The sequence below is a fragment of the Microtus pennsylvanicus genome, chromosome 11 (genome assembly GCF_037038515.1).
Source record: "Microtus pennsylvanicus isolate mMicPen1 chromosome 11, mMicPen1.hap1, whole genome shotgun sequence".
NCBI lineage: Eukaryota > Metazoa > Chordata > Mammalia > Rodentia > Cricetidae > Microtus > Microtus pennsylvanicus.
The window spans coordinates 59,718,429-59,743,769 of NC_134589.1; the positions used below are offsets into that span (position 1 = coordinate 59,718,429).

Sequence of the window (25,341 nt, forward strand, 5' to 3'; positions counted from 1 at the left end):
AGTCCCAAATCTATACTCATGTCCAGTGTACCATATATCCTGTTGGTTCTGAACATTTTATAATACATCGTATTAACTAGCTTTTATATGTTTCTTTAGACTACAGCTCCTTTCAAAATCCCTAAAACACAAGCATCTTCTAACCTCTTAGCCTTGGTTACTCGTCATGGGCCTGTTGAAAGCCAGTCCAAAGATGGAAATGACCCTCGTGCATGTACCCATTGCCTCTTAGTCCAAGGAAGTGAGAGGCAACGATCCGAGCTACAGAGCAAGGCAGTATTTGGCAGGTAAAAGACTAATGAAAACTAATTCATAAATCACTGTATTCTGTTGTAAAAGCAATTAGATACATTAGTAGGTGTTTTATGCCATGTGATTAATAATATGTACCGTATACATTTGGAATTAGTTGGAGAGAAAAGGGTTTATTTGGCTTACACTTCCATATTACTGTCCATCACTGAAGAAAGGACAGGAACTCAAACGGCAGAATCCTAGAGGCAGGAGCTGATGCAGAGGCCATAGAGGGTGCTGCTTACTGGCTTATTCCCCATGGCTTGCTCAGCCTGCTTTCTTATAGAACCCAGGAACCACCAGCATAGGGAAAGCCCCACCCACCATGTGCTGATCTCTACCTCCATTGATTACTAATTGGGAAAATCCCCTACAGCCAGATCTCATAGGAGCATTTCCTCAAATGGGGCTCCTTCCTGTCTGATGACTCTAGTTTATTATCAAGTTGATACCCAAACCAGCCAGTACAGAGCTCTTCCTGAGTTTCTTGAGTAAACCATTTCTTTTATTTTTGTTAGAGAAGTCAGTCTATATGCCGAAGTATTCTTTGTTTTTGTTTTTGTTTTTTTTGGTTTTTTGAGACAGGGTTTCTCTGTGGTTTTGGAGCCTGTCCTGGAACTAGCTCTTGTAGACCAGGCTGGTCTCCGAACTCACAGAGATCCGCCTGCCACTGCCTCCCGAGTGCTGGGATTAAAGGCGTGCGCCACCACCGCCCGGCTCTGCCGAAGTATTCTTTATCAGTTTTTAAAAGGTGCTTTCCTATTATTCACATCACTGTTCTTTTTAGATCTGTCAGTACTGGGAAGTTATCAGACCAGCAAGTAAAGGTGCCATTAGGTGGACACCAGGGCAGCACGGATAGTTTAAATACAGAACGACCAATGGATATAGGTAAGAAAATGTTCTTAATTTGTCAACAGGTAATTTGTTAGCCTATGCATCATTTATTACTTTATAATAAAGTGTCACAAGCTTGATGGCTTAAAACAACACAAATACATATTTTATATAGTTGTAGAGGTCATTCTTTCATCTCATTTGCCTTTTCAATACCCATCCAAACAAATCTTACTCAATAACTTGATGAGCAATACTCTATGATTCGAAGATTTGTGTCCAAAATGTTATTGTTGGTAGGATTTTCCTGGCTGAAGTTAGCCTAAATACAATACTCCCAAACTTTTTTTTTTTAAATAGCAGCTGAATCCCAGAAAGATACAGTTACTAAGGCCCCTGGACCTTTCAGAGTTGCTCCAGAATTTATATATATTGAGCACTCCTTTTGAGATTATCTGAACTGTTTATACAAAAATAAGAAAATAAAAAACAAACAAACAGAAAAACCACCACCAGTGAGATTTCATATCCTTACCCCAAGGTTGTTTGCAGTTAAAATTTCTGGAATGTATTCTAGGCATCCCTAAGTATTATATATACCCACATTTTGCAGTCAATCATAATCTTGTTTTCTCTAGGTTCTTTTGTTTGGATTGTTTTGTTTTGTTTTGTTTCTTTGAGACAGGATCTCTTTTCATAGCCCTGGCTGTCCTGAAATTCACTACATAGATGATGCTGGCCTAGAACTCAGAGATCCACTTGGCCTTTGTCTCCTGAATGTACTAAAATTAAAGGCATGTGCCACCATGCCCAGCTACCATGCCCAGCTCCCTATTGTCTTTATTACATTCTAAAAAATATCTGGGCAGGGCTAGAGAGATGGCTCAGCGATTAAAAGCACTGACTGTTCTTCCCGAGGACTCTGGTTCAATTCCCAGCACTCACATGGCAGCTCACAACTGTCTGAAAATCTAGTTCCAGGAAATCTGACACCTTCACACCAATGCACATAAAATAAAGTTAAATAAACTATAAAAAAATTTAAAAAATATCTGGGCCAACAAATTACCTCATTTGATTTGTTCTCTAGTCTGAAGAGAACTCCTAAAGACCATAGGCGTTAATATGTCACTTCATTCTGATCTTGCTATGCAGTTTCTGAAGAGAAGGACCATGGAATCTCAGAATAGTTGTTATGTTATCTTTTTCCTTTTAACTTAAGAATGTCTTTGGCACTAGAACATGTCCTGTGTAGATGTATAAAGTTGGATATTGAATTTTTTTTTGAGACAGACTGTCACTATGCAACCCTGCCTGACCTAGAACTTACTAGATAGGCCAGACTGGCCTCAAATTTGTGGTTATTCTCTGGCCTCTGCCTCTAGAGTTCTGGGATTGCATGTGTGCTACTACACTCTGCCCTTGTTCCATCTTTACTGCTTTCTTGTGATTAGTTTCATGTCACATTTTTGATTCCCTTAATGGTGTTTTTTAACTGTTTAGTTTTTAATGATTGCCTTAGGACTTACCATATATTTTCACCATCAACTTGAAATTTACACTAACTTGATTCTAGTAACGTATAGAAATATTACTCCTCTCGGGGATTGTACAAGCAAGGAGGGGGGTCAAGATCATGATCAGGAGCTTATGGACTCTGTACCAACAGCTAGAGAGCCTACATGGGACCGACCTAGTCCTTCTGTATGTAGATAACAATGTGTAACTGTAGGGATAAGTCCAAGTCCAGCCCATTGGGGGCGTGTTCACCTCAGGCTAATGTTTACCTATAAATCTGCCAGGCGTGGGCCCAGCCGCCCCTTCTGCTTCCTGTTCTCTGTGGAAACCATGGTACTGTAAGTCTATTTCTACATTAAAGCTGTATATATTTTTTACAATCTGTCTGCATTCATTTTACGCCACTACATGTAACTTGGTCTGTTTATGGGGGTCCCCAGCAGTAGGACCAGGATCTGTCCCTGGCTTTTTGGAATCTATTCCCCATGCAGGGATATCTCACCAAGCCTTGATGCAGGGGATGGAGCGTAGTCCTGCCTCAATGTAATATGAAATGCTTGACATGTTGACTCCCCTGGGAGGCCTGCCCCTTTCTGGATATAGAAGGAGTGGATGGGGGATAGATGGGAGGTAGGAGGAGGCAGTAGGAAGAGAGGAAGGAAGGGTAACTGTGGATGGTATGTAAAATAAATGAAAAAATTGCCAGGTGGTGGTGGCGCACCCCTTTAATCCCAGCACTCGGGAGGCAGAGGCAGGTGGATTCTGTGAGTTCGAGACCAGCCTGGTCTACAGAGCTAGTTCCAGGACAGGCTCCAAAGCCACAGAGAAACCCTGTCTCGAAAAACCAAAAAAAAAAAAAAATTAATAAAAAATTACTCCTCTTAAGTACTAATTTCCATTTCCTTTCTTAGTGCTATCATTGTTACTCTACACGTATAAGAAAATGTGATTTTTTTTTAGATTTTATTTTTATGAATATGAGTGTTTGCTTGTGTGTATATATGTGTACGACCTTTGCCAGGTGCCCGCAGAGGCCAGAAGAATACGTTAGAGCCTCTGGAACTGGACTTAAAGATGTTTAGTTCCCAGCCCCCCCATGGGGCCTGACAACCACCTATAACTCCAGATTCAAGGTATTTTCTGACCTTTTGGGGCTCTTGTCATGTGCACAGACAGATATACACATAATTGGAAATAATAAAATATTTTAAATTATAATTTTTAAATATTATAAAAAACAAGCTGTGTCCATCAAAATCCAAGCAAAATTCTTCAAAGACCTCGACAGAACGGTACTCAACTTCATTTGGAAAAGCAAAAACCCAGGAATAGCCAAAACAATCCTGTGCAATAAAAGAACTTCTGGAGGCATCACAATCCCTGACTTCAAACTCTACTACAGAGCTACAGTACTGAAAACAGCCTGGTACTGGCATAAGAACAAACAGGAGGACCAATGGAACTGAATAGAAGACCCGGATATCAATCCACACATCTTCGAACACCTGATATTTGATAAAGAAGCAAAAAAATATCAAATGGAAAAAAGAAAGCATATTTAACAAGTGGTGCTAGCATAACTGGAAATCAACATGTAGAAAAATGAAAATAGACCCATATCTATCACCATGCACAAAACTCAAGTCCAAATAGATCAAAGACCTCAAAGCCAGCCACACTGAACCTTATAGAAGAGAAAGTGGGAAGTACACTTGAACGCATTGGCACAGGGAACCACTTCCTAAATATAACCCCAGCAGCACAGACACTGAGAGAAACAATCAATTAATGGGACCTCCTGAAACTGAAAAGCTTCTGTAAAGCAAAGGACACGGTCAACAAGACAAAACGACAGCCTACAGAATGGGAAAAGATCTTCACTAACCCTACATCAGACAGAGATCTGATCTCCAAAATATATAAAGAACTCAAGAAATTGGACACCAAAAGAACACATAATCTAATAAAAAAAATGGAGTACAGACCTAAACAGAGAACTCTCAACAGAGGAATCTAAAATGGCTGAAGGACACTTAAGGAAATGTTCAACATCTTTAGTCATCAGAGAAATGCAAATCAAAACAACTCTGAGATTCCATCTTACACCTGTAAGAATGGCCAAGATCAAAAGCACTGAAGAGAACTTATGCTGGAGAGGTTGTAGGGAAAAGGGAATACTTCTGCATTGCTGGTGGGAATGCAAGCTGGTACTACAACCCCTTTGGATGTCAGTGTGGCGATTTCTCAGAAAATTAGGAAACAACCTTCCTCAAGACCCAGTAATACCACTTTTGGGTATATATCCAAAGGATGCTCAATCATGCCACAAGGACATGTGCTCTCAACCATGTTCATAGCAACTTTGTCATAGCCAGAACCTGGAAACAACCTAAATGCCCCTTGACCGAAAAATGAATAATTAAAAAAAATTGTGGTGCATTTATACAATGGAAAACTACACAGCAGAAAAAAATAACAACAGCTTGAATTTTGCAGGAAAATGGATGGAGCTAGAAGACATTATTTTAAGTGAGGTAACCCAGACACAGAAAGACAATTATCACATGTACTCACTCACAGGTGGGTTTTAAACATAAAGCAAAGAAAGCCAGCCTACAAACCACAATCCCAGAGAACCTAGACAACAATGCGGATGCTAAGAGAGACTTACATAGATATAATCAACATGGGAAGTAGAAAGTATAAAAAGACAAGATGTCCTGAGTAAATTGGGAGCATGGGGACCTTTGGGGAAGGTTGAAAGGGGAGGGGAGAAGAGAAAAATGTAGAACTCAATAAATATCAATTAAAAAAAGGAAAAAAAAGAAAAAAAACTCAGCACGTAGGAAGCACCACCTGCCCCCCAAAAAGTTGAGTTAATAAAAAGTTAATTTACATTAATATTTCAGTACATTATTTTCTTATTTACCATTTTTGGTTGTAAAGTTACTTCTGTGGATTTGAGTTTCCATCTAATGTTATTTTTTTACTCAGATATAGCTTTGTTCTCATCTCTATTCTTTATGTTATTAGGAAATAAATTACAACAACAGAATTATATGTTATTCTTCTTTTAGATTTATTTTGTTTTGTGTATATGAATGTTTTACCTTCATGTATTTATGTGCATTATGTTTGTGCGTGTTGCACATGGGATACAAATGGTTGTGAGTCACCATGTGAGTTTTGGAAACCAAACTCAGATTCTCTGCAAGAGCAGCAAATGCCCTTAACTGCTGAGGCATCTCTCTAGCTCCATGCATGTTATTTTTACAAAGTTACTTTTCAAATCATTTGAGAAAGGAGAAGGAGGGTGTAGTCACACTCTTTAATAATTACATATTTACCTTTACTTCATGCACTTTTATTTCCCCCTCACCTATATGGATTACTTTCTGGGGCCAGTTACTTAAGACTTGAAGAACTTTTCCTTGGTATTTCTTGTCAGAATATCAAATCTGGTAGTCTCAAGCTCTCTTAAGTATTTTTTTATTTAGGAATATTTTTTTTACCTTTTTTTTTAAATTTGTTCCAGGGAGTAGTGGTGCACACTTTTAATCCCAGCACTCAGGAGGCAGAGGCAGGCAGATATCTTGAGTTCAAGATCAGTTTGATCTACAGAATGAATTCCAGGATAGGCAGGATTACACAGAAACCATCTCAAAAAAAAAAAAACAAAGAAAAAGCTTTTAACAATCTGTGTGTATATTCATATTTGTGTGTGAAAGTAGAGGCATACATGTAACACTGTGTGTTTAAGTCAGGACACCCTCAGTGCCATTCTTCACCTTCTCCATGTTTGAGATAGTCTCAGGCCACCTAGGCCATGAATTTCCAGGGATTCTCGTGATTCCACCTCCCACTCACCGTAGAAGCATTGGAATAACAGGCATGCTCAGCTTCATGATTGTTCTAAGGATCCAAACTCAGAATAGTATAGCAAGTGCTCTACCCACTGACCCATTTCTCCAATAAGAAGTATATCAGTATAACCTCAGGTCAAAGATTTACTCTTTATTTTTATGCAAATACGGCAATAGCCCAACTCTTTGATTCATTTCTGAGTTTTCTATATAAAAAATGTTTTAATAACACAATTCTTTATTGAGTCTTTGGGAATTTCACATGTACCCCAATCTTGCTTACCTCCCAGAATCTCAATATCCACCTCTCACCCCTTCAGCACCCGAAGAAACCCCCCCAAATTAACTAAAAATAATACAAACAAAAACCCACCTCTCCTGCCTCTCCAACCCCTCTTCGTTCCTCCTAGTGGTACTGGGAGCTGCGGTTTGTCATGCAGTAAACCCTTTTGTCATTCAGCACTGCCCAGAAATGTTCATTGCAGTGAGTCACTGGTCTGGTTCAAGGCCTCTGGCCTTTGGCACACCATCATCACTGGACCCTCACAACTGTCAGTAACTCCAGTTCCAGGACTTCCAGTAACTCCTTCTGACCTCCAGCAGTTCCTATATGTTCATGTATACAGTCAGGCACACAGTCATGAAATAAAATATTTTTTAAATCTACACCTTAGGGAACTCAGTACAATTACTGTTCATATTGGGAAGGAAAAAGTTCAGAGTGCAGTGATTAGGAAATGATGTCAGTTTCCAAGTCTCACTACCTCTTCATTATAACACCCTTGTAGTCATAACCATGCTTTTCTAGGCCAGGCTCTGTAATAAACATGTTATTTTCTTGCAGATGATGCATGGTTCCAATTCTAGTTAAGGAACAGGATTAGGAGGTTGTGTCAGATGATGCACACTCTGGTATTATCTAAAGTTACTGCATGTTCTGTGCTCTGTAAATCAAGACAGAAAGCTTCTGATTAGTAAGCTGTGTGCTGTGTCTTTTTAGTTACTTTCTTAGAAATAGTTAACCTTGCAGTTTAAGATGCGGAATAAGGAAAGATGGCAACATAAAGCAGTAGCTGACATTGAATGGCATTCATTTCTTAGACATCTTCAGTTAGAGCTGTTGCTTGGCACTACAATTAATGGGAGACTAGTAACATATTGTTCAGCTTCCCCACCAGGATAGTGTTTTACTGTGTAGCTCCAACTGGCCTGGAACTTATTATGTAGACCAGATTGTAGTGTTAGGAATTGAACCTACAGCCTTGTCATACCAGGTAATATATTAATATATGTAATATATATACATATACATACCTTTGAGCTCTTTCCTAGTCTTTCAAAATTAATGATTTATAGGGGCTGGAGAGGTGGCTCAGTAGTTGAGTGTTTAATGTTCATACAGCGATACCTGGGGGCTCAAAACTATTCATAACTCTGGGAACAGGGCATCCAGCACCTCTTCTGGTTTCTTTGAGTACCACGCACATGTGCAGTGCACATACATAAGTTTGAGCAGAATACACCTACACTTAAATAACTTCAAAAAAGTAATATATGGACATTTGAAAGCAAGCAAAATGACAGTACTTATTTAGCTATTCCCTTAGTTTAAGATCTATTCTTTGATGTTTATGATTTATATGTAAATATTTTATTGTTTGGTCCCATAAAGATAATAATTTTTAAATGTCTGGCTGTGAAAAGGCTCTGAACTAATCTTGCTGGTTCTGCATGCTTTGGTGGATGGGGGAACTTTTCAGCTACCCTTCATTTAATCCAAACTAACCCACCAGCCCCAGCCTGACTAGTACCTGCTGAACCCCCCCCCCCATTCTTCCTGATAGAACAGAATGTCTAGTCTAAAGGCATAGATACACCTTGTTTAAACTTGGGTGTTTCCCATTTGTGTTGTGTTGTGTTTTGCCTGCATGTGTGTCTGTGTGAGTGCGCCATATCCCTCAGAACTGGACTTACAGATGCTTGTAAGCTGCCATGTGGGTGCTAGGAACTGGTTTTTGTTTTGTTTTTCAAGATATGGTCTCTCTTTGTAGTCTGGCTGTCCTGGAATTGACTCTGTAGACCAGGCTAGTCTCAAACTCACAGAAATTAATCTCTGCCTCTTCCTCCCAAATGCTGGGATTAAAGGCATGCGCCACCACCACCTGGCTGGGTACTAGGAACTGAACCCAAGTCCTCTGGAAGAGCAGCCAGTGCTCTTTAACCACTGGACCATTTCTTTTTTGTTGTTGGTTTTTGTTTTGTTTTGTTTGTTTTATTTTTTGTTTGTTCGTTTTTCAAGACAGGGTTTCTCTGTAGCTTTGGAGCCTGTCCTGGAACTAGCGTTTATAGACCAGGCTGTCCTCAAACTCACAGAGATCTGCCTGCCTCTGCCTCCCGAGTGCTGGGATTAAAGGTGTGTACCACCACTGCCGGGCTACAGATTCTTTTTTAATTTACTATGTAGCCCTGTCTGCCTGGAATTCACAATGTAGACCAGGCTCTTCAAACTCCTAGAGATCTGTCTGCCTCTGCCTCCCAAGTGCTGGGATTAAAAATATGACCTACCTAGATGGTGGTGGCACACACCTTTAATCCCAGCATTTAGGAAGCAGAGGCAGGTGGATCTCCAAATTTGAGGCCAGCTTGCTCTACAGAGTAAATTCCGGACCAGAGAAGGCTACACAGAGAAACCCTGTCTTGAAAAACCAAATAAATAAATGTGACCTACCACACCCTATTCTTTTTAATTACATTAAGCTTTTAATTTTGCATGTGTATATATGTATGTAGGCATGCACATGTCATTGCATGCATGTGGAAGTCAGAGGACAACTTGCCAGAGGCAGTTCTTCTACCTTCAGGATCTTAGGAGTCAAACTCAGGTCATCAGCTTTGAGGACAATTTCTCATGCTGGTTCAGTTTGATGACCCTTAAAATATTCTTACTGAAAATATATATTGAATGATCATTTTAGAATTAATGTTAGAATTGTAGAATTGATATTAAACAAGCCTGGAGAGGTGGCTCATCAGCTAAAGGACTTACTGCTCTTGCATTGGATATGAGTTTGCCTCCAAGCATCCACCTTAGGCAGCTCACAACTGCCTGTAACTCCAACTCCAAGGGGATCTGATGCTTAGCCTTAGTGGATACCTGTACCCACTTGCGTATACTCTATCACACACATACACATAATTTAAAATAATAAAAATAAACATTAAAATTAATATAAAAGCATAAGTTTCCTAGTTCCATATAGGATACTCTGAATGTAATCTAATATCTGGCCAACTTTTTGTTTTAGCTCCTGCAGGAGCCTGTAGTGTTATGCTGGCATTGCCGGCAGGAACCGCAGCAAGTGCCAGAGCTGTCCTCTTCACTGTGGGGTCTCCTCCACACAGTGCCACAGCCCCTACTTGTGCTCACATGGTCCTTCGAACAAGAACCACCTCAGGTAAGGAGCAGTGTTCTAGTGTATTACATGACTGTTCCGATAAGTGAAATCAAACAAATCACTTTACTTCTCTAGGCTTTGATTTCTGTTCCAGTAAAGTGATTGCAGCTGTTTACCCTCCTAAAGAGTTATATGTCAGAAGTAAATGAAGCAACATGAAAAGTAAAATTAATATATACTATAACCATACTTTACTATATGCTATATAGTATATGGGAGACTGGGGAGGGCTCAGAAGTTAAGAGCACTGGATGTTCTTCCAGAGGTCCTGAATTCAATTCCCAGCAACTACATGGTGACTCATAGCCATCTATGAGACCTGGTGCCTTCTTCTGGTAGGTAGGCATACATATGTATGTATATACATAAAGAGACCATGTTCATATATTCAATGAGGAGCCTGGGGATTTTCTTTAAATATTTTCTTTGTCAATTGAATAGGTTATGTTCAGTAAATGAGAAGTTAGTATGAAAGCCCCTTCTGACTACTTTGGACATGTGCTACATGTGTTGTTTTTTTGCAGTGGGGTCCAGCAGCTCAGGAGGCTCCTTGTGCTCTGCAAGTGGCCGTGTGTGTGTGGGCTCCCCACCTGGGCCAGGCTTGGGCTCTTCCCCACCAGGAGCAGAGGCAGCTCCCAGCCTGAGATATGTGCCTTATGGTGCTTCACCACCCAGCCTAGAGGGTCTCATCACCTTTGAAGCCCCTGAACTACCAGAGGAGACACTGATGGAGGTAAGGAAGAGATTGCAGGGTGTGTGAATATATTGTTGATCTGATGTGGTGTTCTAACAATGATGAAAGAACAAATTATATCAAATATTTCTGAAATTTCAAAATCCCTTTTTTGTTTTGTTTTGTTTGTTTGCTAGAGACAGGACCTTACTATATAGCCCTGGATGCCCCAAAACTGTGTAGGGGAGGCTGACCTTGAAGTTACCATTGCTAAGATTACAGTTATGCACCACCCATGCCCAGCTCGATCTGTAGGAACTTAAAAGATTTTCCCTAGAAACATAATGTTTTATCCTCAGTACTTTCTTTCCTTCGTTAGGTAAAAAGCATCTAAACATAGATTTAAAATGCCAGCCTGCGGACAGTTTGGCTTCTGAGAGGGAGAGGCAGTTTCCTTTAAGGATGTGGCCTCTGTAGCGCGAGTGGATGGCCCACACCCATAAGTATATAGGCAGCACAAATTGAACTTGGTGGGTTATTAAAAAATGTGGACCTGAAGATTATAAGGTAAGGAGGTCATAATAGATCTGGGAGGAGTTAGGGAGAGAATTAGGTAGTTAATATGGCCAAAGTACATTGTATGAACTTCTTTAAAAATTAATAAAAATACTAAATTATAAAGTTAAATAATAATTATGCCAACATGGTGGCACATACCCATAATTCTAGCTCTTAGAAGCTGAGGTAGAAGTGTTTTGAGTTTGAGGTCAACCTGAGCTGCTTAGTAAAACCCTATGTCAGTAATAATAGTAACAAGCCATACTACCAGGTTAGTCATTAACACAGAAATATTTCTGCTTAAGCAGACTAGATGCTATACTCATAGATCAGTACTTTCCCTCTGGGGATCCAGTTCTACAGGAAAAACCACAGTGTATGTCATCTGTCCTATGCTGAGCACAAATCTAGAACCAGAGATCATTTTATGATTTTGGAGTTGTATCTCTCAGTTCCTCACTCCAACTTAAGGACAACACTCTATGTATTGTGAATATAGTCTAATATGCTCTCACAAAACTGAGAGACATTTGGAAATTCTAGTGCTTTGTTCTTCTGTTTGAGAAAAACTTGGGGGTCTGGGGAAGTGACTCAGTAAAGTGCTTACCACGCATGTACAGAAAACTGAAAGTGGGTCCCAGAACCCACATAAAAAAAGACAGACATTGTTATTCTTTTTTAAAGATATAGTAGTGGGGGTCTCTGTGTGTGTTTTTTTAAGATATAAGTGGGGACAGGGGAAGGCCGGCCCCACAAGGGGTAGCAGTAGGTGACCCAAGGCCACGGCCAGTTCCCTGAGGCCTGGAGGGTCACCTTGGTAGGTGGGAGACAGATAACATCATGCAGAGAGAGTTTGGGTATAGAGTTTATTTAGTGGGTTATGGGGAAGAAAGGAAAAGTGGCGGGAGAGAAGGGAGGAGAGTGCAGAAGTTACCTCTTTAGGCTGGAGGAGGTGGATATCTGCTTCCCTTGGCAGTTTGGGGAGGGGAGGCTTGTCTCTTAAAGGACAGTGCACACAGGTGACAAACCAGGCCAGCAGATCATAACAGACATGGCATGGCTATAACCACAGCCCTGAAGGGAGTGGATTCCAGAAGCTTATTGCCAGCCAGTCTGTCTGAATCACAGTTTCACATTTAAGGGGAAACTCTGTCACAAAACATAAGGTATGGGCTGGGGAGAACACTCAGTGATTTAGGACATTTAATACACATTCTTGAGGAATAGAATTTGGAATCTAGCACCCAGGTAACAAGACAGGTGTCTCCATCCACCTGTAACTCCACAGTTTCTTAGGGGACAGGGACAGAGAAATCACTGGAGCTTGCTGGTGTCCAGCCCTGATGAAAAAATAGGAGCCCCAAGTTCAGGGGAAGACTCTACCTCAAAAGAATACACAGGGAGTGGTGGAGGACACCTGACATCATCATCTGACTGTCATATTCCTGCACAAGTATGCCCATACAACGCACACACACACATGCATTCACGTGTGTACACACACACACACACACACACTAATCAATACAAATAATTCTTTAAGAACAAGTGGAGACTGATCAAGGAAAGACACAAATACTAACACACATACAATTTAAATAAATGTTTAATCTTATTTGGAATTTTAAATTTCATTTATAATTAAAGAAGAAAATTTTAGAATTGAATTTTGAAATTGCCTTGAAAAGACATTCTTTAGAATGTCTCTCATGCTCTCCTCTGAAAATCAGAGCTTTATTGTGAATCACTCTCATCTAAAAACCACCCCAGACTTAAAACTCACTGAACTGTAAAGTATATAGCACTTGTTGGCAACAGCTATAATTGCAGCTATTCAGAGGGCGAAGCAGAAGGATAGAATTATAGACTAGCCTGTGTACATAGCAAGACCTTATCTCAGAAAAAGAGAAGAAAAAGGAAAAAAGTTTAATTTAGTGTTGAGTGTCCTTGTAATATTTTAATTTATGAGAGCATAGGTGCCACACTTATGCCGTATGGGGTAGAGAACAATTTTGGGGAGTTGGTTCTGGGACTCTGCTGAAGCAAGATCTCTCTTGTTTGTGTTGCAGTGTTTGCTTCAATAGCTAGCCCATGGGTTTCTGGATGATTTCCCCTTCTTCACCTCCCATCTCACTATAGCAGTTCTGAGATTACAGATGGGTTCTAGAGATTAACTCAGAATTTCAAGCTTGCATGGCAAGTGCTTCTACCTGCTGAGCATCTCTCCAAACCTATTTTTGTAATTTTTAAGTTTTTAAAAATTTATAGCTGGGCGATGGTAGCGCACGCCTTTAATCCCAGCACTCAGGAGGCAAAGGCAAGTGAATCTCTGTGAGTTCAAGGCCAGCCTGGTCTACAGAGCAAGTTCCAGGAGAGCCAAGGCTAAGCAGAGAAATCCTGTCTCAAAAGAAAAAAAAAGTGTATGTATATACACACACCACATATACAGTATTTAGACCTTTGCCTGCATTGTATCTGTGCACCATTTGTGTGCCTGTTGTCATGGTGGTCAGGAGAGGGTATCAGATCACCTGGATTTGGGGTTCCAAGTGTTTATGAGCCACCATGTGGGTGCTAGAAATTGAAGCCCTGTCCTCTGCAAGAGCAGTCAGTTTTTGTAACTGCTGAGCCATCTCTCCATATAACGGTAGTATATCCTACTGTTATACTCCTGATGCCTATTTTGTCATGTCTTTGTTTTACACATATTGATTCAGGATTCAGGTTTTGGTTTAGTTTGGTTTTATTTTTCTGGATAAAGCACAGCAATTTTTGTAGCCTACTTATGTGGATGCTGTAATAAATGCAGACATATCTGCATATAATATTTAGTTTGATTTGTATTTATTTTCTAACAGCTCTCTAAAATTTAAAAATACTGGTTTTCTTTGATCCTTCCAACGTTCATAAGTATGGGAAAACCTTGTATATACAATACATTTAAGTCCTTAATGTAAAATGTTATAAAACACCTTGCCTTTGCAGCGAGAACACACAGACACCTTACGCCATCTGAACGTGATGCTAATGTTTACTGAATGTGTGCTGGACCTAACAGCAGTGAGGGGTGGGAACCCTGAGCTGTGCACATCTGCTGTGTCCTTGTACCAGATTCAGGAGAGTGTAGTCGTGGACCAGATCAGCCAGCTAAGCAAAGATTGGGGGTAGGTGCCTCCTGTCATTCATTTCCAGTTTATTTACACTTCCTATAAATGTGTATTTAAATGTAAGCATTGTTATGTATTTTAAAAAATCATGTCTCATTTTTAAAAGCTGAAAGGAAATCTAAGTTGTTTAATTGTGTGAGATGTTACAAAAATTTATTATGTGACCTTAATATCACCTTTCTCTGAAAATTTACAACTGAAGATACTTGATGACCAAGGATGTTGTAATAAGTGTGGCAGGACTGCGTCCCCGGCACCCAGCCGCCCACATAGCTAGCTCTAGCTTATGCTCCGAAATAATTACGCGGAAACTGTATTCTTTTAAACACCGCTTGGCCCATTATATCTAGCCTTTTCCCAGTTAACTCTCGCACCTGGACTAGCCCATTTCTAATAATCTGTTTAGCCCACGAGCTGGCTTACCAGGAATGATCTTAACCTGCGTATGTCTGGAGTGGGAGGATAATGGCGACTCCTTGACTCAGCTTCTTTCTCCCAGCATTCTGTTCTGTTTACTCCACCCACCTATGTTTTAACCTATGAGGGCCAAGCAGTTTCTTTATTGCGTAACCAATGAAATCAACAGATTGATATATGACACTCCCACATCACTTTCCCTTTTTCTGTTTAAACAAAAAAAAGGAAGGCTTTAACTTTAACGTAGCAAAATTACATATAGCAAAGCAGTTATCAAGCAAGAATTACAGTTATATATTATATATATATAGATATTTATATCTATTTTATCTTTTATCATAACTAAGGAAAACTATAACTATCTATTCATTCTTCAACTCCATCAAAGACTCCAGAAGGATATAATACTACCTAAGTAAACAAGAAATAAGAAAACTCTAGAAATGACAGAGACATCTCGCTGCCTGGACAGTCACCCAAAGTTCTTTTGTACCGTTGGGGCATCCATCTTCAGCCTTCAGGCCCATAGTATCCAGCAGACATTTTCATCAAGCAGGAAATTCCAAAGACAGTTCAGTCACTTTCTGCTGTGTCCTGCAGAATGTCTCGCAGACTCTTTCATGAGTCAGGAACCCCGAAAGACCATCTCACCTTTAGGCAAGTTCAGCAGTCCTCTCTCTGTGGGTTCTCTTTGTCCAGTTTATGCAACAGTCCAGGCAAGAACAGTTTCTTGCCCAAATGGCTATCAAACTCCATAAGGAGCCTCTTCAATGCCCATCTTCCTCTTGAAGTAGATTGGTGCTGCCAGGAGCAGACGTGTCTCATTGTCATGAAAAGTCCTAAGTTATTAAAATATTTTAAATGCCATATTCTGCAGCCTTTGAGAGATATGAAGAATGCCTATCTGAAATATATATCTATATATCTAGAAAATCTAAGTAACATGACTACAAACTTGACTATTATTTATGATTATCCATCAACAACCTATATTTCCTAATTATACATTACATTTTTAAATGAACTACACAATCACAATACCTTAATCAAGATCAGAAATACATATACATATAACAAAATTGACCTTAAAATCCATACCAATGCAAATTATTCATACCTATATTATTTACCCCTTTAAATGTAAAAGAACATTTATAAACAATATTTTGGGAACATGAGCACAGTTTTTTCTCTCCAAACTGCTTCCTGCTGAATGGGGGCGTCGTTAATTAGGTCTTTCATGGTATAACCTGTGTGCCAGGGTCATCTCAGTTGGCAGTTGGGTGAAGTAATTTTTTGAGGGTGTTCACATCACCCTTTCAGGAGGGCGTGGTCTATCATACCAAACTGGGATAGAAGAAATCCATAGAGTCTCATCCTCTGTGAAAACAAAAGAAGACTCTCTCCAAAGCATCATATCCTTAGACCCAAATTCTGAAGTCATACCCTCATGATATCCGTTCTGGTTACACTTGGCAGTCCATATAATGAAATGTCTCTCTGTACTTAGCTCCTTCACAGTCAAAAATTTTAAAGAAAACACAATGTACATAATCCAGACTCTCTGTGAATTTTCCATTTTTACGTGAACTATCTGTACTCTGTCTCTTTAAAGACTTTACCTTTTTTTTCTTTTTTTTTCTTTTTCACTTTTTTTTCTGGCATTTTTTAAATTTATTTATTTATTAAAGATTTCTGTCTCTTCCCCGCCACCGCCTCCCATTTCCCTCCCCCTCCCCTAGTTAAGTCCCCCCCCCCCTCAGCCCGAAAAGCAATTAGGGTTCCCTGTCCTGTGGGAAGTCCAAGGAACCCCCACCTCCATCCAGGTCTAGTAAGTTGAGCATCCAAACTGCCTAGGCTCCCACAAAGCCAGTGCATGCAGTAGGATCAGAAACCCATTGCCATTGTTCTTGAGTTCTCAGTAGTCCTCATTGTCCACTATGTTCAGAGAGTCCGGTTTTATCCCAGGCTTTTTCAGACCCAGGCCAGCTGGTCTTGGTGAGTTCCCAGTAGAACATCCCCATTGTCTCAGTGTGTGGGTGCACCCCTCGCAATCCTGAGTTCCTTGCTCATGCTCTCTCTCCTTCTGCTCCTGATTTGGACCTTGAGTACCTTTTTTTTTAAGACATTAACTTTATTCTTTATATTCTTTTTCTTTTCTCTCCCAAGCCTATGTACATTCATCCAACACTGTGACTCATTTAGTGGTCTGAATCTGTCCTATTGTGAATCTGCAATTTTTTTTTTTTTTACTATCCAGGAGCACTTTGTTTTGTGCCTTTAAATCAGTAAGCGCTTAAGAATCTAAGCTGTGACATTCCTAGGTCAAAAACAGGTACTGCCAGCTTGCCCGCCCAGTCCAACATGGCAGAGCCGCTCGTGCCTCTGAGCCGCAGCAGGCAATGACTTTCTTTAAGGCACACAGCAAGTCTAGTTGCCATCAAACAAATCGTAGCACTTTACTCCAAATGCTCCATTCAAAAGCTCTGTCTCCCACAGGAGCCAGACAGAGATCGCAATGGCAGCACAGTCCAGAAAGCTGGCATTTTAAAACAGCCAGTTTTTTCCTGCTGCTGAGTCAGGAAAATTTCAAAATGGAGGACGTACCATTTTGTGCTAGCTCTGGGGCCGTCAGGTAGGAGCGGCACTCAGCACTTTAATTCTGAGACTGAGCGTGCAGCACAGAAATTCTTTTCATCCAAGTTACATCCAAATCTGACACGCACTCTGCGCAGTACTGACGGCAGGAATCCGCCATGCTCTTCCGCCTGCCTAAGCCTGATTCTGCAGTCTGCCCAGGTGCAGACGGGGAGTGCTGAGCCATTGGCACGGTCTCAGAACAGTCTCCTTCCGATCCCAAGCAGGAACAGAAACATCCAGTCCCATAAAATCCACTGAAACGCTTTAAAGCCAGAGTTCACGCTGGCAGCACAGCCCCAAGAAGCCGCGCTTTAAAATAACGCGTTTTTTTCTGCTGCTGATGCCGAATCAGGAAATCTCTCTACAGCACGCCACCAACAAACAGCAAAAATCTGTGTTAAACTCTCTCTCCCTTATTTTTAAGCCTTCTCAGGTTTTTAAGTGGATTTAGTCCATCACGTAGGGTGCCACTCTGTTGTAATAATTGGAGCGGCGGGGCTGCGTCCCTGGCACCCCCTCCGCCTGCACGGCTAGCTTTAGCTTATGCCCCGAAATAATTACACGGAAACTGTATTCTTTTAAACACTGCTTGGCCCCTTAGTTTCAGCCTCTTAACCCATTTCTATTAATCTATGTAGCACCACGAGGTGCACTTACCAGGGAGATTCTAGCTTACGTCTGTCTGGACGTGGATGAGTCATGGCGGCTCCTTGACTCAGCTTCTTTCTCCCGGCATTCTGTTCTGTTTATTCCACCCACCTATGTTTTAACCTATGAGGGCCAAGCAGTTTCTTTATTGCTTTACCAATGAAATCAACAGATTGATATATGACACTCCCACACAAGGAGGTCATATGGATTTTTGTTTCAGTGTTCCTGTAATATTCCAAGCCAATATCTTTCTCCTTACTAATTCTTCTCCATTTAGGAGTTAAATGTATATTTAAAAGTCAAGAGGGGAGCTGGAGAGATGACTCAGGATAAGAGCATTGACTGCTCTTTGAGAGATCCTGAGTTCAATTCCCAGCAACCACATGGTGGCTCAAAACTGTCTGTAATGAAATCTGGTGCTCTCTTCTGGCGTTCAGGCAAACATGCTGACAGAACACTGTATACATAATATATAAAATAAATCTTTTTTTTTAAAAAAAAAAGAAAGAAACCTCATAAGAGCTCTTTAAAAAAAATTAAATGAGTCAAGGTGGAGCCAGGTCTGGTATCACACATGCAGCACTTGGGATACTAAGACAGGAGGGTTAATAAATTTGACACCTGCCAGGGATACGTGGGAAAATCTTGTCTGGGGCATGCAGGGGAGAGGGTTGAGGATGAAGTCTTCTGTGGCCTGATATTTAGCATGCTGAATCTTGCGGTCAGTTCCCAGGATAATTCTCTGCTCCTGTCTTGCGGTGCAGGCGGGTGGAGCAGCTGGTGTTATACATGAAAGCAGCACAGCTGCTGGCAGCCTCCTTGCATCTCGCCAAAGCTCAGATCAAGTCCGGGAAGCTGAGCCCATCCACAGCTGTGAAACAAGGTATGGGAGCAGACCATAGTCTATGGCTCCAAGGGCCTTTGTGTCATGCCTTGTCCCAAGTCAGTCTCTGCTGATCTTTTGTTTCTAATTCTTTACTTGATACAGAAAAGTCAGAAGTACTTGATCTGTCTTTTCATACTGAAAGATCGGAGAACCTGACTTTGTCTTTTCCTTCGGTGGCCACGTAGTAGTGTCACTTTCTTTGCAAAAGCAGGAAAGGTACATGTCACTGTTATTTCTGGAAGGATATTAAAACTAATTCCAATTTCAACTTTGTTTCAGTTGTTAAAAATCTGAATGACCGATATAAATTCTGCATCACCATGTGCAAGAAACTTACAGAAAAGCTGAATCGCTTCTTCTCTGATAAACAGAGATTTATTGATGAAATCAACAGTGTGACTGCAGAGAAACTCATCTACAATTGTGCTGTGGAAATGGTAACCTTTTCAAGGCTATTAAACACCTGTTTACAATGATCTGCCCTTTAAGAGTTTATATCCTGCCCTTTCTCAAGTCCCAAGTGTTGTGATTACCTAGTGAAGTAATTAGATTTAACTGACATTTGAGTACTTAATATAGTGTCACTTTTTGCGAGACAGGGTTTCTCTGTAGCTTTGGAACCTGTCCTGGAACTAGCTCTTGTAGATCAGGCTGGCCTTGAACTTACAAAGATCTGCCTGCCTCTGCTTCCCAAGTATAGTGTAACTTATTTAATAAAATTACTATAGTCCATAATCTCAGTTGTTAACACTTGATAAGTTTTACTGTATTTTCTTTTAAACTTCATTTACATAGACATGTTCTCATCCTTTTATAGTTTTATCTAAAATTTGGATTAATGTTTAGCATTTTTCTGCTAATGAGAAATTCTGGCTCTGTAAAACTTAGAAAAAAATAGTGCTTTGTTAATCCACAAAAAAATAGGTGCTTGAGTTTGACTGAGTGACTTTATATAGACACTAAGGAAAAGCTGCTTTCCATTTGTCTGAGTATATATTGGAGTTTTCTCTATTTACCGGGGGAAAATGACTGAGGAATATAGAACATTTAGTTATTAAGTATCTCAATTTCAAAATTTATGAACTAATGTTATTTTACCTGTTCAACATAATATATCTTTCCCATTTAGAGAAATTACAGTTGTACTATTGCTATACTCTTAGATTTACCTTAATAGCTAAAAAATAGTTTTATGAAATAACTTTGGAATGTAAGCTGACAAGAGTATGTCCTATTGCTCTAGACTATTGATTGGAATGGCAGGTAGTATATAACACTATACTACATTAAGACAATAAGAATTTTATGCTAGGAATTATATTGCTTCTTTCCTTTCTGGATTTAACCATAACATTACAAGTCTTTCTTCCTTTCATCAAAATATATTGATTTTAATATTTTTTAAGCTGCACTGTTCATAAGGACTTATATACCTTTGGAGCTGCAAATCTTCTCATTTTGTTTACTGGTTCCAGGTTCAGTCTGCAGCCCTGGATGAGATGTTTCAGCAGACTGAAGACATTGTATATCGGTACCACAAGGCAGCCCTTCTTTTGGAAGGCCTAACTAAGATCCTGCAGGACCCTACTGATGTTGAAAATGTGCATAAATGTAAGTCGTGGTACAATAGTGCACAGTAGTGCTCCCTCATCTCCAGTCCAGCTTTCTACAGCTGGGCTCAAAACTATTCAATGAAAACACTCAGAAATAAAACACCATAAATGTTTTTGTTTGTTTGTGTTTTTTGAGACAGGGTTTCTCTGTATAGCCCAGGCTGTAGTGGAACTTGCTCTGTAGACCAAGGTGGCCTTGAACTCGCCTACCTCTGTCTCCTAAGTGTTGGGATTAAATGTGTTGTCACCACTGCCTGGTTCATAGTTTGTTTGTTTTTAAGTCTTTTTGTTTAGTTTTTAAATAATTGAGTATCATTATGGCATTTAAATTTTTTTATTATTTTTTTTCTATTTCATGTGCTTGGGTGTTTGCCTACATGTATGTGTAAGTGTACCGCATGCATGCCTGGTGCCTTTGGAGGCTAGGAAAAGGTATCAGATCCCCTGGATCTGGAGATACAGAGAGTTGTGAGTGGTTAGTGGATCTGGGACTTGAATCCAGTCCTCTGGAAGAGCAGCAAGTGCTCTTAACCATTGAGCCTTCTTTTCAGCCTTCATTATGGGTTTTTTCAAACAAAATTTGTTTCTGTTGTTTCCCCTTGCCTCTCTTCTTCCTCATCCACATTTTGCATTGTTCTCTGAGTTGTCCTCTGCTACCTGGGACATGACCCATGCACCCCCTTGTCCAATATATACTGTATATACTTGCTGTGTTTGTTCTCTATACCTATTGGTCACTTAGTCACTGTGGTTACGAGGTATAATGTATTGATAGTGCTATGCTTGTAGATAGAATTTGATACTATTTATAATCTCAGGCATAAATTGAGGGTCTTAGAACGTGACTTTGTGGGTAAAGAAGAATACTGAATTTAACTAATTGTAGTTTGTTTTATTTTTTTATTTTTTTTTTTTGGTTTTTCGAGACAGGGTTTCTCTGTGGTTTTGGAGCCTGTCCTGGAACTAGCTCTTGTAGACCAGGCTGGTCTCGAACTCACAGAGATCCGCCTGCCTCTGCCTCCCGAGTGCTGGGATTAAAGGCGTGCGCCACCACTGCCCGGTTAACTAATTGTAGTTTGTACTCTAAGTTGTAAGTTTGGGATCACATTCTTGAGGTGAATCTTGGCTTTAAAACCTTATACAAATTATTAATCTTTTTGTGGTCTCAGTATCTTTTCTCTAAAAAGTTGAGAGCAGTGTTAACCTTATGCTGTAAGGATTAGAGAGGCTGCATATAAAATATAGATTATGCTAGGCATTGGTGGTGCACACCTTTAATCCCAGCACTCAGGAGGCAGAGTCAGGCAGATCTCTGTGAGTTCGAAGCCAGCCTGGTCTACAAGAGTTAGTTCCAGGACAGGCACCAAAGCTACACAGAGAAACCTTGACTTGAAAAACCAAAAATAAATAAATAAACAAACAAAATACAGATCACTTTTATTCTTCAGGTCTTTTCATTACATTATATTGTCTTCAAGTTCCTGTTTAAGAATGTAGGAAGATGTTTATTACTTAATAGAACTCTTTTAAAATTTCTAGGCTTAGAGACCAAAGAATATTATAAAGATCTCTGTACTACAGATTTGATAAAACTAACTGAACATAGAGTGACAGAGTACCAGTATGATACATATTTCCCTAGTATCTGGTGTATGAGGAGCAGCTGTTCTTGTGTATGTGGTCATACACAGTTTAATAAAAGAGGACAGCAGTCCCTACGTCACTTACACCTCAAAGCAAGTGAGTTGTTAGAGCTGAACCTTTTCTTAACGGTATGTTAGTCCCAATTTTACCACTGAAGCATTAAACTACAGGTCCTATCTGAATTGTTGCTGGACAGAGAAAAGAAAGTGTATTCATTCTGTTAACTCTGGGGCAAAGACAGAGCAGCGGAACATGGTGGGAGAGTTGTAATTTCCCCCCTTAGTCCCTCTGTCCTTTAGTTAGAAAACACAAATAGTTTTTTTGTTAATATAATTTTAAATTTTATTTCTAGATAAATGTAGTATTGAAAGAAGATTGGCAGCACTCTGCAGTAGCTCTGGAGCTGTATGAGCAGCAGACTTGTCTGTGGACCAGCATGGGAACATGAGGTGGCATGTTTGGGATTATAGTTTGGTTCTGTCACCCACCCAAGAAACCATGGTGACTACCAAAGAACAAGCAGCAACTTAAGAAGGAAAAACAATATAAAACTACATGTTTGTAGAAAACCTGCCTTATTGGAGAAGTCACTCCCCTTTTCCTTTTTCTTTATAGAAGCAGAAGCAAAAGAGTATCCACACATTGAACCTGGCAAATAAATACCTTAGAACTAGAATCATAAGTACAATTATTCTTGTGGATAATTAAACAGGAAAGAAAGTGAGTGACACTTTACTCAACTCTGAGTAATATATGAAATTCCATGCTTTGTTAAGGCATATACAAGCAAAGAGTCTACAGCTCATCCAGACAGTTTGAGATTTGGGGTAAGTTTGTCTGAATCTGAGCATGCATCTTTAAACAGCTCAGAAGGAAGTGTTTTAAGAAGAAGCAAAAGGTGACTCTTGGATGAATTGTGACATCTTCAAGTTGATCTAATGTGGACATAAGTTGATCTTCCAAAATCTTTCATATTGCACTAATTTATTAAAATAACTGTGTATTGAATTTTGCAATTTAAAACTAACTGAGGCACAATGGACTTGTTTAGAATATTTTACTTGATTCCATACATAGGCTCTTTTCAGAATTCATGTGTATACTCCATTGAAGTTTTAAATGGTCAAAACTTGCATTCATGTGAACCTTTGCATTTTTCTCACCTGTAATCTTCACCAACAGATCTTCTCAGTGGTATTTTGAGTTGCTGGTTGTTGCATTTTTTTGTTGTGCATGCAGAATGTGCATTGATACCTGTGACCATAGGTTTATTAAAGGCTAAGTTTATTTGGGCAGTATTAGAAAGCTATCATGAATCAAGAGATACTCTTGAGAATTTTAATAGGGCCAAATCGAAGTGATGAATAAAGGCTTGTTAGTGATGTGGAGTTTCTACATGAAATTAGTAGGAAGTGAGGTTTGTTTTCCTTAGAAAACTGGGCAGCTCTCTCCAGACTAATGTGCACTTTTCAGTGTTAGTCCTGACAGTTCACCAAATAGCTAGTCACAGTGAATTAACATCTCTCCAAGAACGGTTCCTGTGCTGTATATTGTTTGGTTTCTTTTACTTACCTGCTTGAATACTTGAATAAAGCATTCACCCGTCTTAACCCTTTCATTCAACCCTTCACATAAATGACCTGCACTCTGATAGCTGCGCAGAAGCTCTTGGGCATCGCACTTAACAGAGACAGTGTGGTTTCCATTTACTTGGTGGACAAAGTAATGTAATTTTTACATTATTTATCTGTGTGAAATTCCAGAAGTTAATTTGAACATTTATTTATAAGATGTTTGTATTTTTAGGTCTTTACTACAGTGTTTCTACCTCTCATTTGTAACTGCATGCATTATTCTCCAAACTAGGTAAAACTCACTGAATCATTGTGTAATAGCCTTTTTTAAATTGCTTGTACAAATGTATATTAAGGATAAATAAAACTGACAGTGTTTTTAGGTTATAGTTGGGTTGATATTAAGTGGCTTGTCAAGCCAAATGCTTCTTTAGTGAGTAGGTTGGAAACTTGGTCATTAATGGCCTTTGTCCTGTTCCAGGATTTAAGACTCTTGGTGGCTGACATGCAGGCTCCTGAAAACAGACTATACCCCCTCCTTATATTAGTGATAACTGTTTGAGATAATTTTTTTAAGATTTTACACTGAATTCTTTCATGTTCTCTTAATTACCATGTTATCTCAGTTGATTTTCCAAGTAAGTAGATTTAGTTGGCCTCTTATGCCACTTTTCAAAACCACAATATGAAAAGATTGAGAGAGGGTAAAGTTGGTGTGAAGTCAGGAACTGCAAATGTTGAAACCGCACTGTAACTCAAGCTCTTCTCACGTCAGAGGTCTTATAGGTGCTGTGTATAAAGCAGCAGAGTCTCACAGTGGAGAACAAACTGTAAACTCACGAGTAATGGTTTTGATTATACTACCGTTATCAAGGCTAATTGTTTAAAAAGATTTTTGCCTTGATTATAGCAATAATAAATAAATGTTTTATGTTTCTGTATTTTTATTTCATATCTGTATTTCATACAATGGAAATAGACAAGTTCACACATTCGTGGGTCCGCACCAGTATTCAAATCATAACCTGGAGAATTATTTACCATACATAGAAGAATTATCAGGGAGCCTGCTGATTGGCCTTTCTTGCTATGTGAATTTTCTTTAACTGTCATCTATTGAAGACCTGTTCTTGACATAATGATTTCCTGCAGCCCCCATGTGCTCTTTCTTCTGCTAGAAGAGAGTGCTGGCCTCACAAATGAGGTATAGGAGCTTGTGAAGAAGCTCTTGTTAGTTGACACTTCACTGTCTAGGGATGAAAAGGAGAAAGTTGAGTTGAATGAAGAAGAGATAAGGGCATAGAACAGGTCCCTCAGAATGATGCATCTGACATGTCTAGGTCCCTATACCTCCCTCTGCATGGAGCAGGTGCTTGGTGTCCACTTCCTGAAGCACTTCAGGTCAGACATGATGGCATCCCTCCTTCCAACTCATCCCTTTGCTGCTTCCTCCTCTACCCAGCTGGTCCTATGAAGTAGCATCTCTTTCTTGGGGATATTGTGCTTAAAACTGCTGATACCCAGTTTCATTATTTTTTTGAGAACATTCAA

The 25,341-nt window shown here is 39.8% G+C and overlaps 1 protein-coding gene across 5 annotated transcripts in view; it reads left to right on the forward strand.

Annotated features, from left to right (window-relative positions):
- Positions 1–24,731, forward strand: part of Ulk2 (unc-51 like autophagy activating kinase 2) — a 78,009-nt gene extending 53,278 nt beyond the window's left edge. For 4 of the 5 annotated variants that reach the window (XM_075992250.1, XM_075992252.1, XM_075992254.1 and 1 more), the window contains 9 exons: positions 100–287; positions 1,082–1,185; positions 9,818–9,967; positions 10,492–10,700; positions 14,184–14,362; positions 18,838–18,956; positions 19,239–19,396; positions 20,435–20,570; positions 22,569–24,731. In XM_075992250.1, coding sequence (XP_075848365.1) covers positions 100–287; positions 1,082–1,185; positions 9,818–9,967; positions 10,492–10,700; positions 14,184–14,362; positions 18,838–18,956; positions 19,239–19,396; positions 20,435–20,570; positions 22,569–22,627 — 1,302 coding nt within the window. In that variant the 3' untranslated portion in view covers positions 22,628–24,731. The remainder of the gene's footprint in view (positions 1–99; positions 288–1,081; positions 1,186–9,817; positions 9,968–10,491; positions 10,701–14,183; positions 14,363–18,837; positions 18,957–19,238; positions 19,397–20,434; positions 20,571–22,568) is intronic. The other variant, XM_075992251.1, reaches the window with a different exon arrangement.
- The last annotated feature ends 610 nt before the right edge of the window (positions 24,732–25,341 follow it).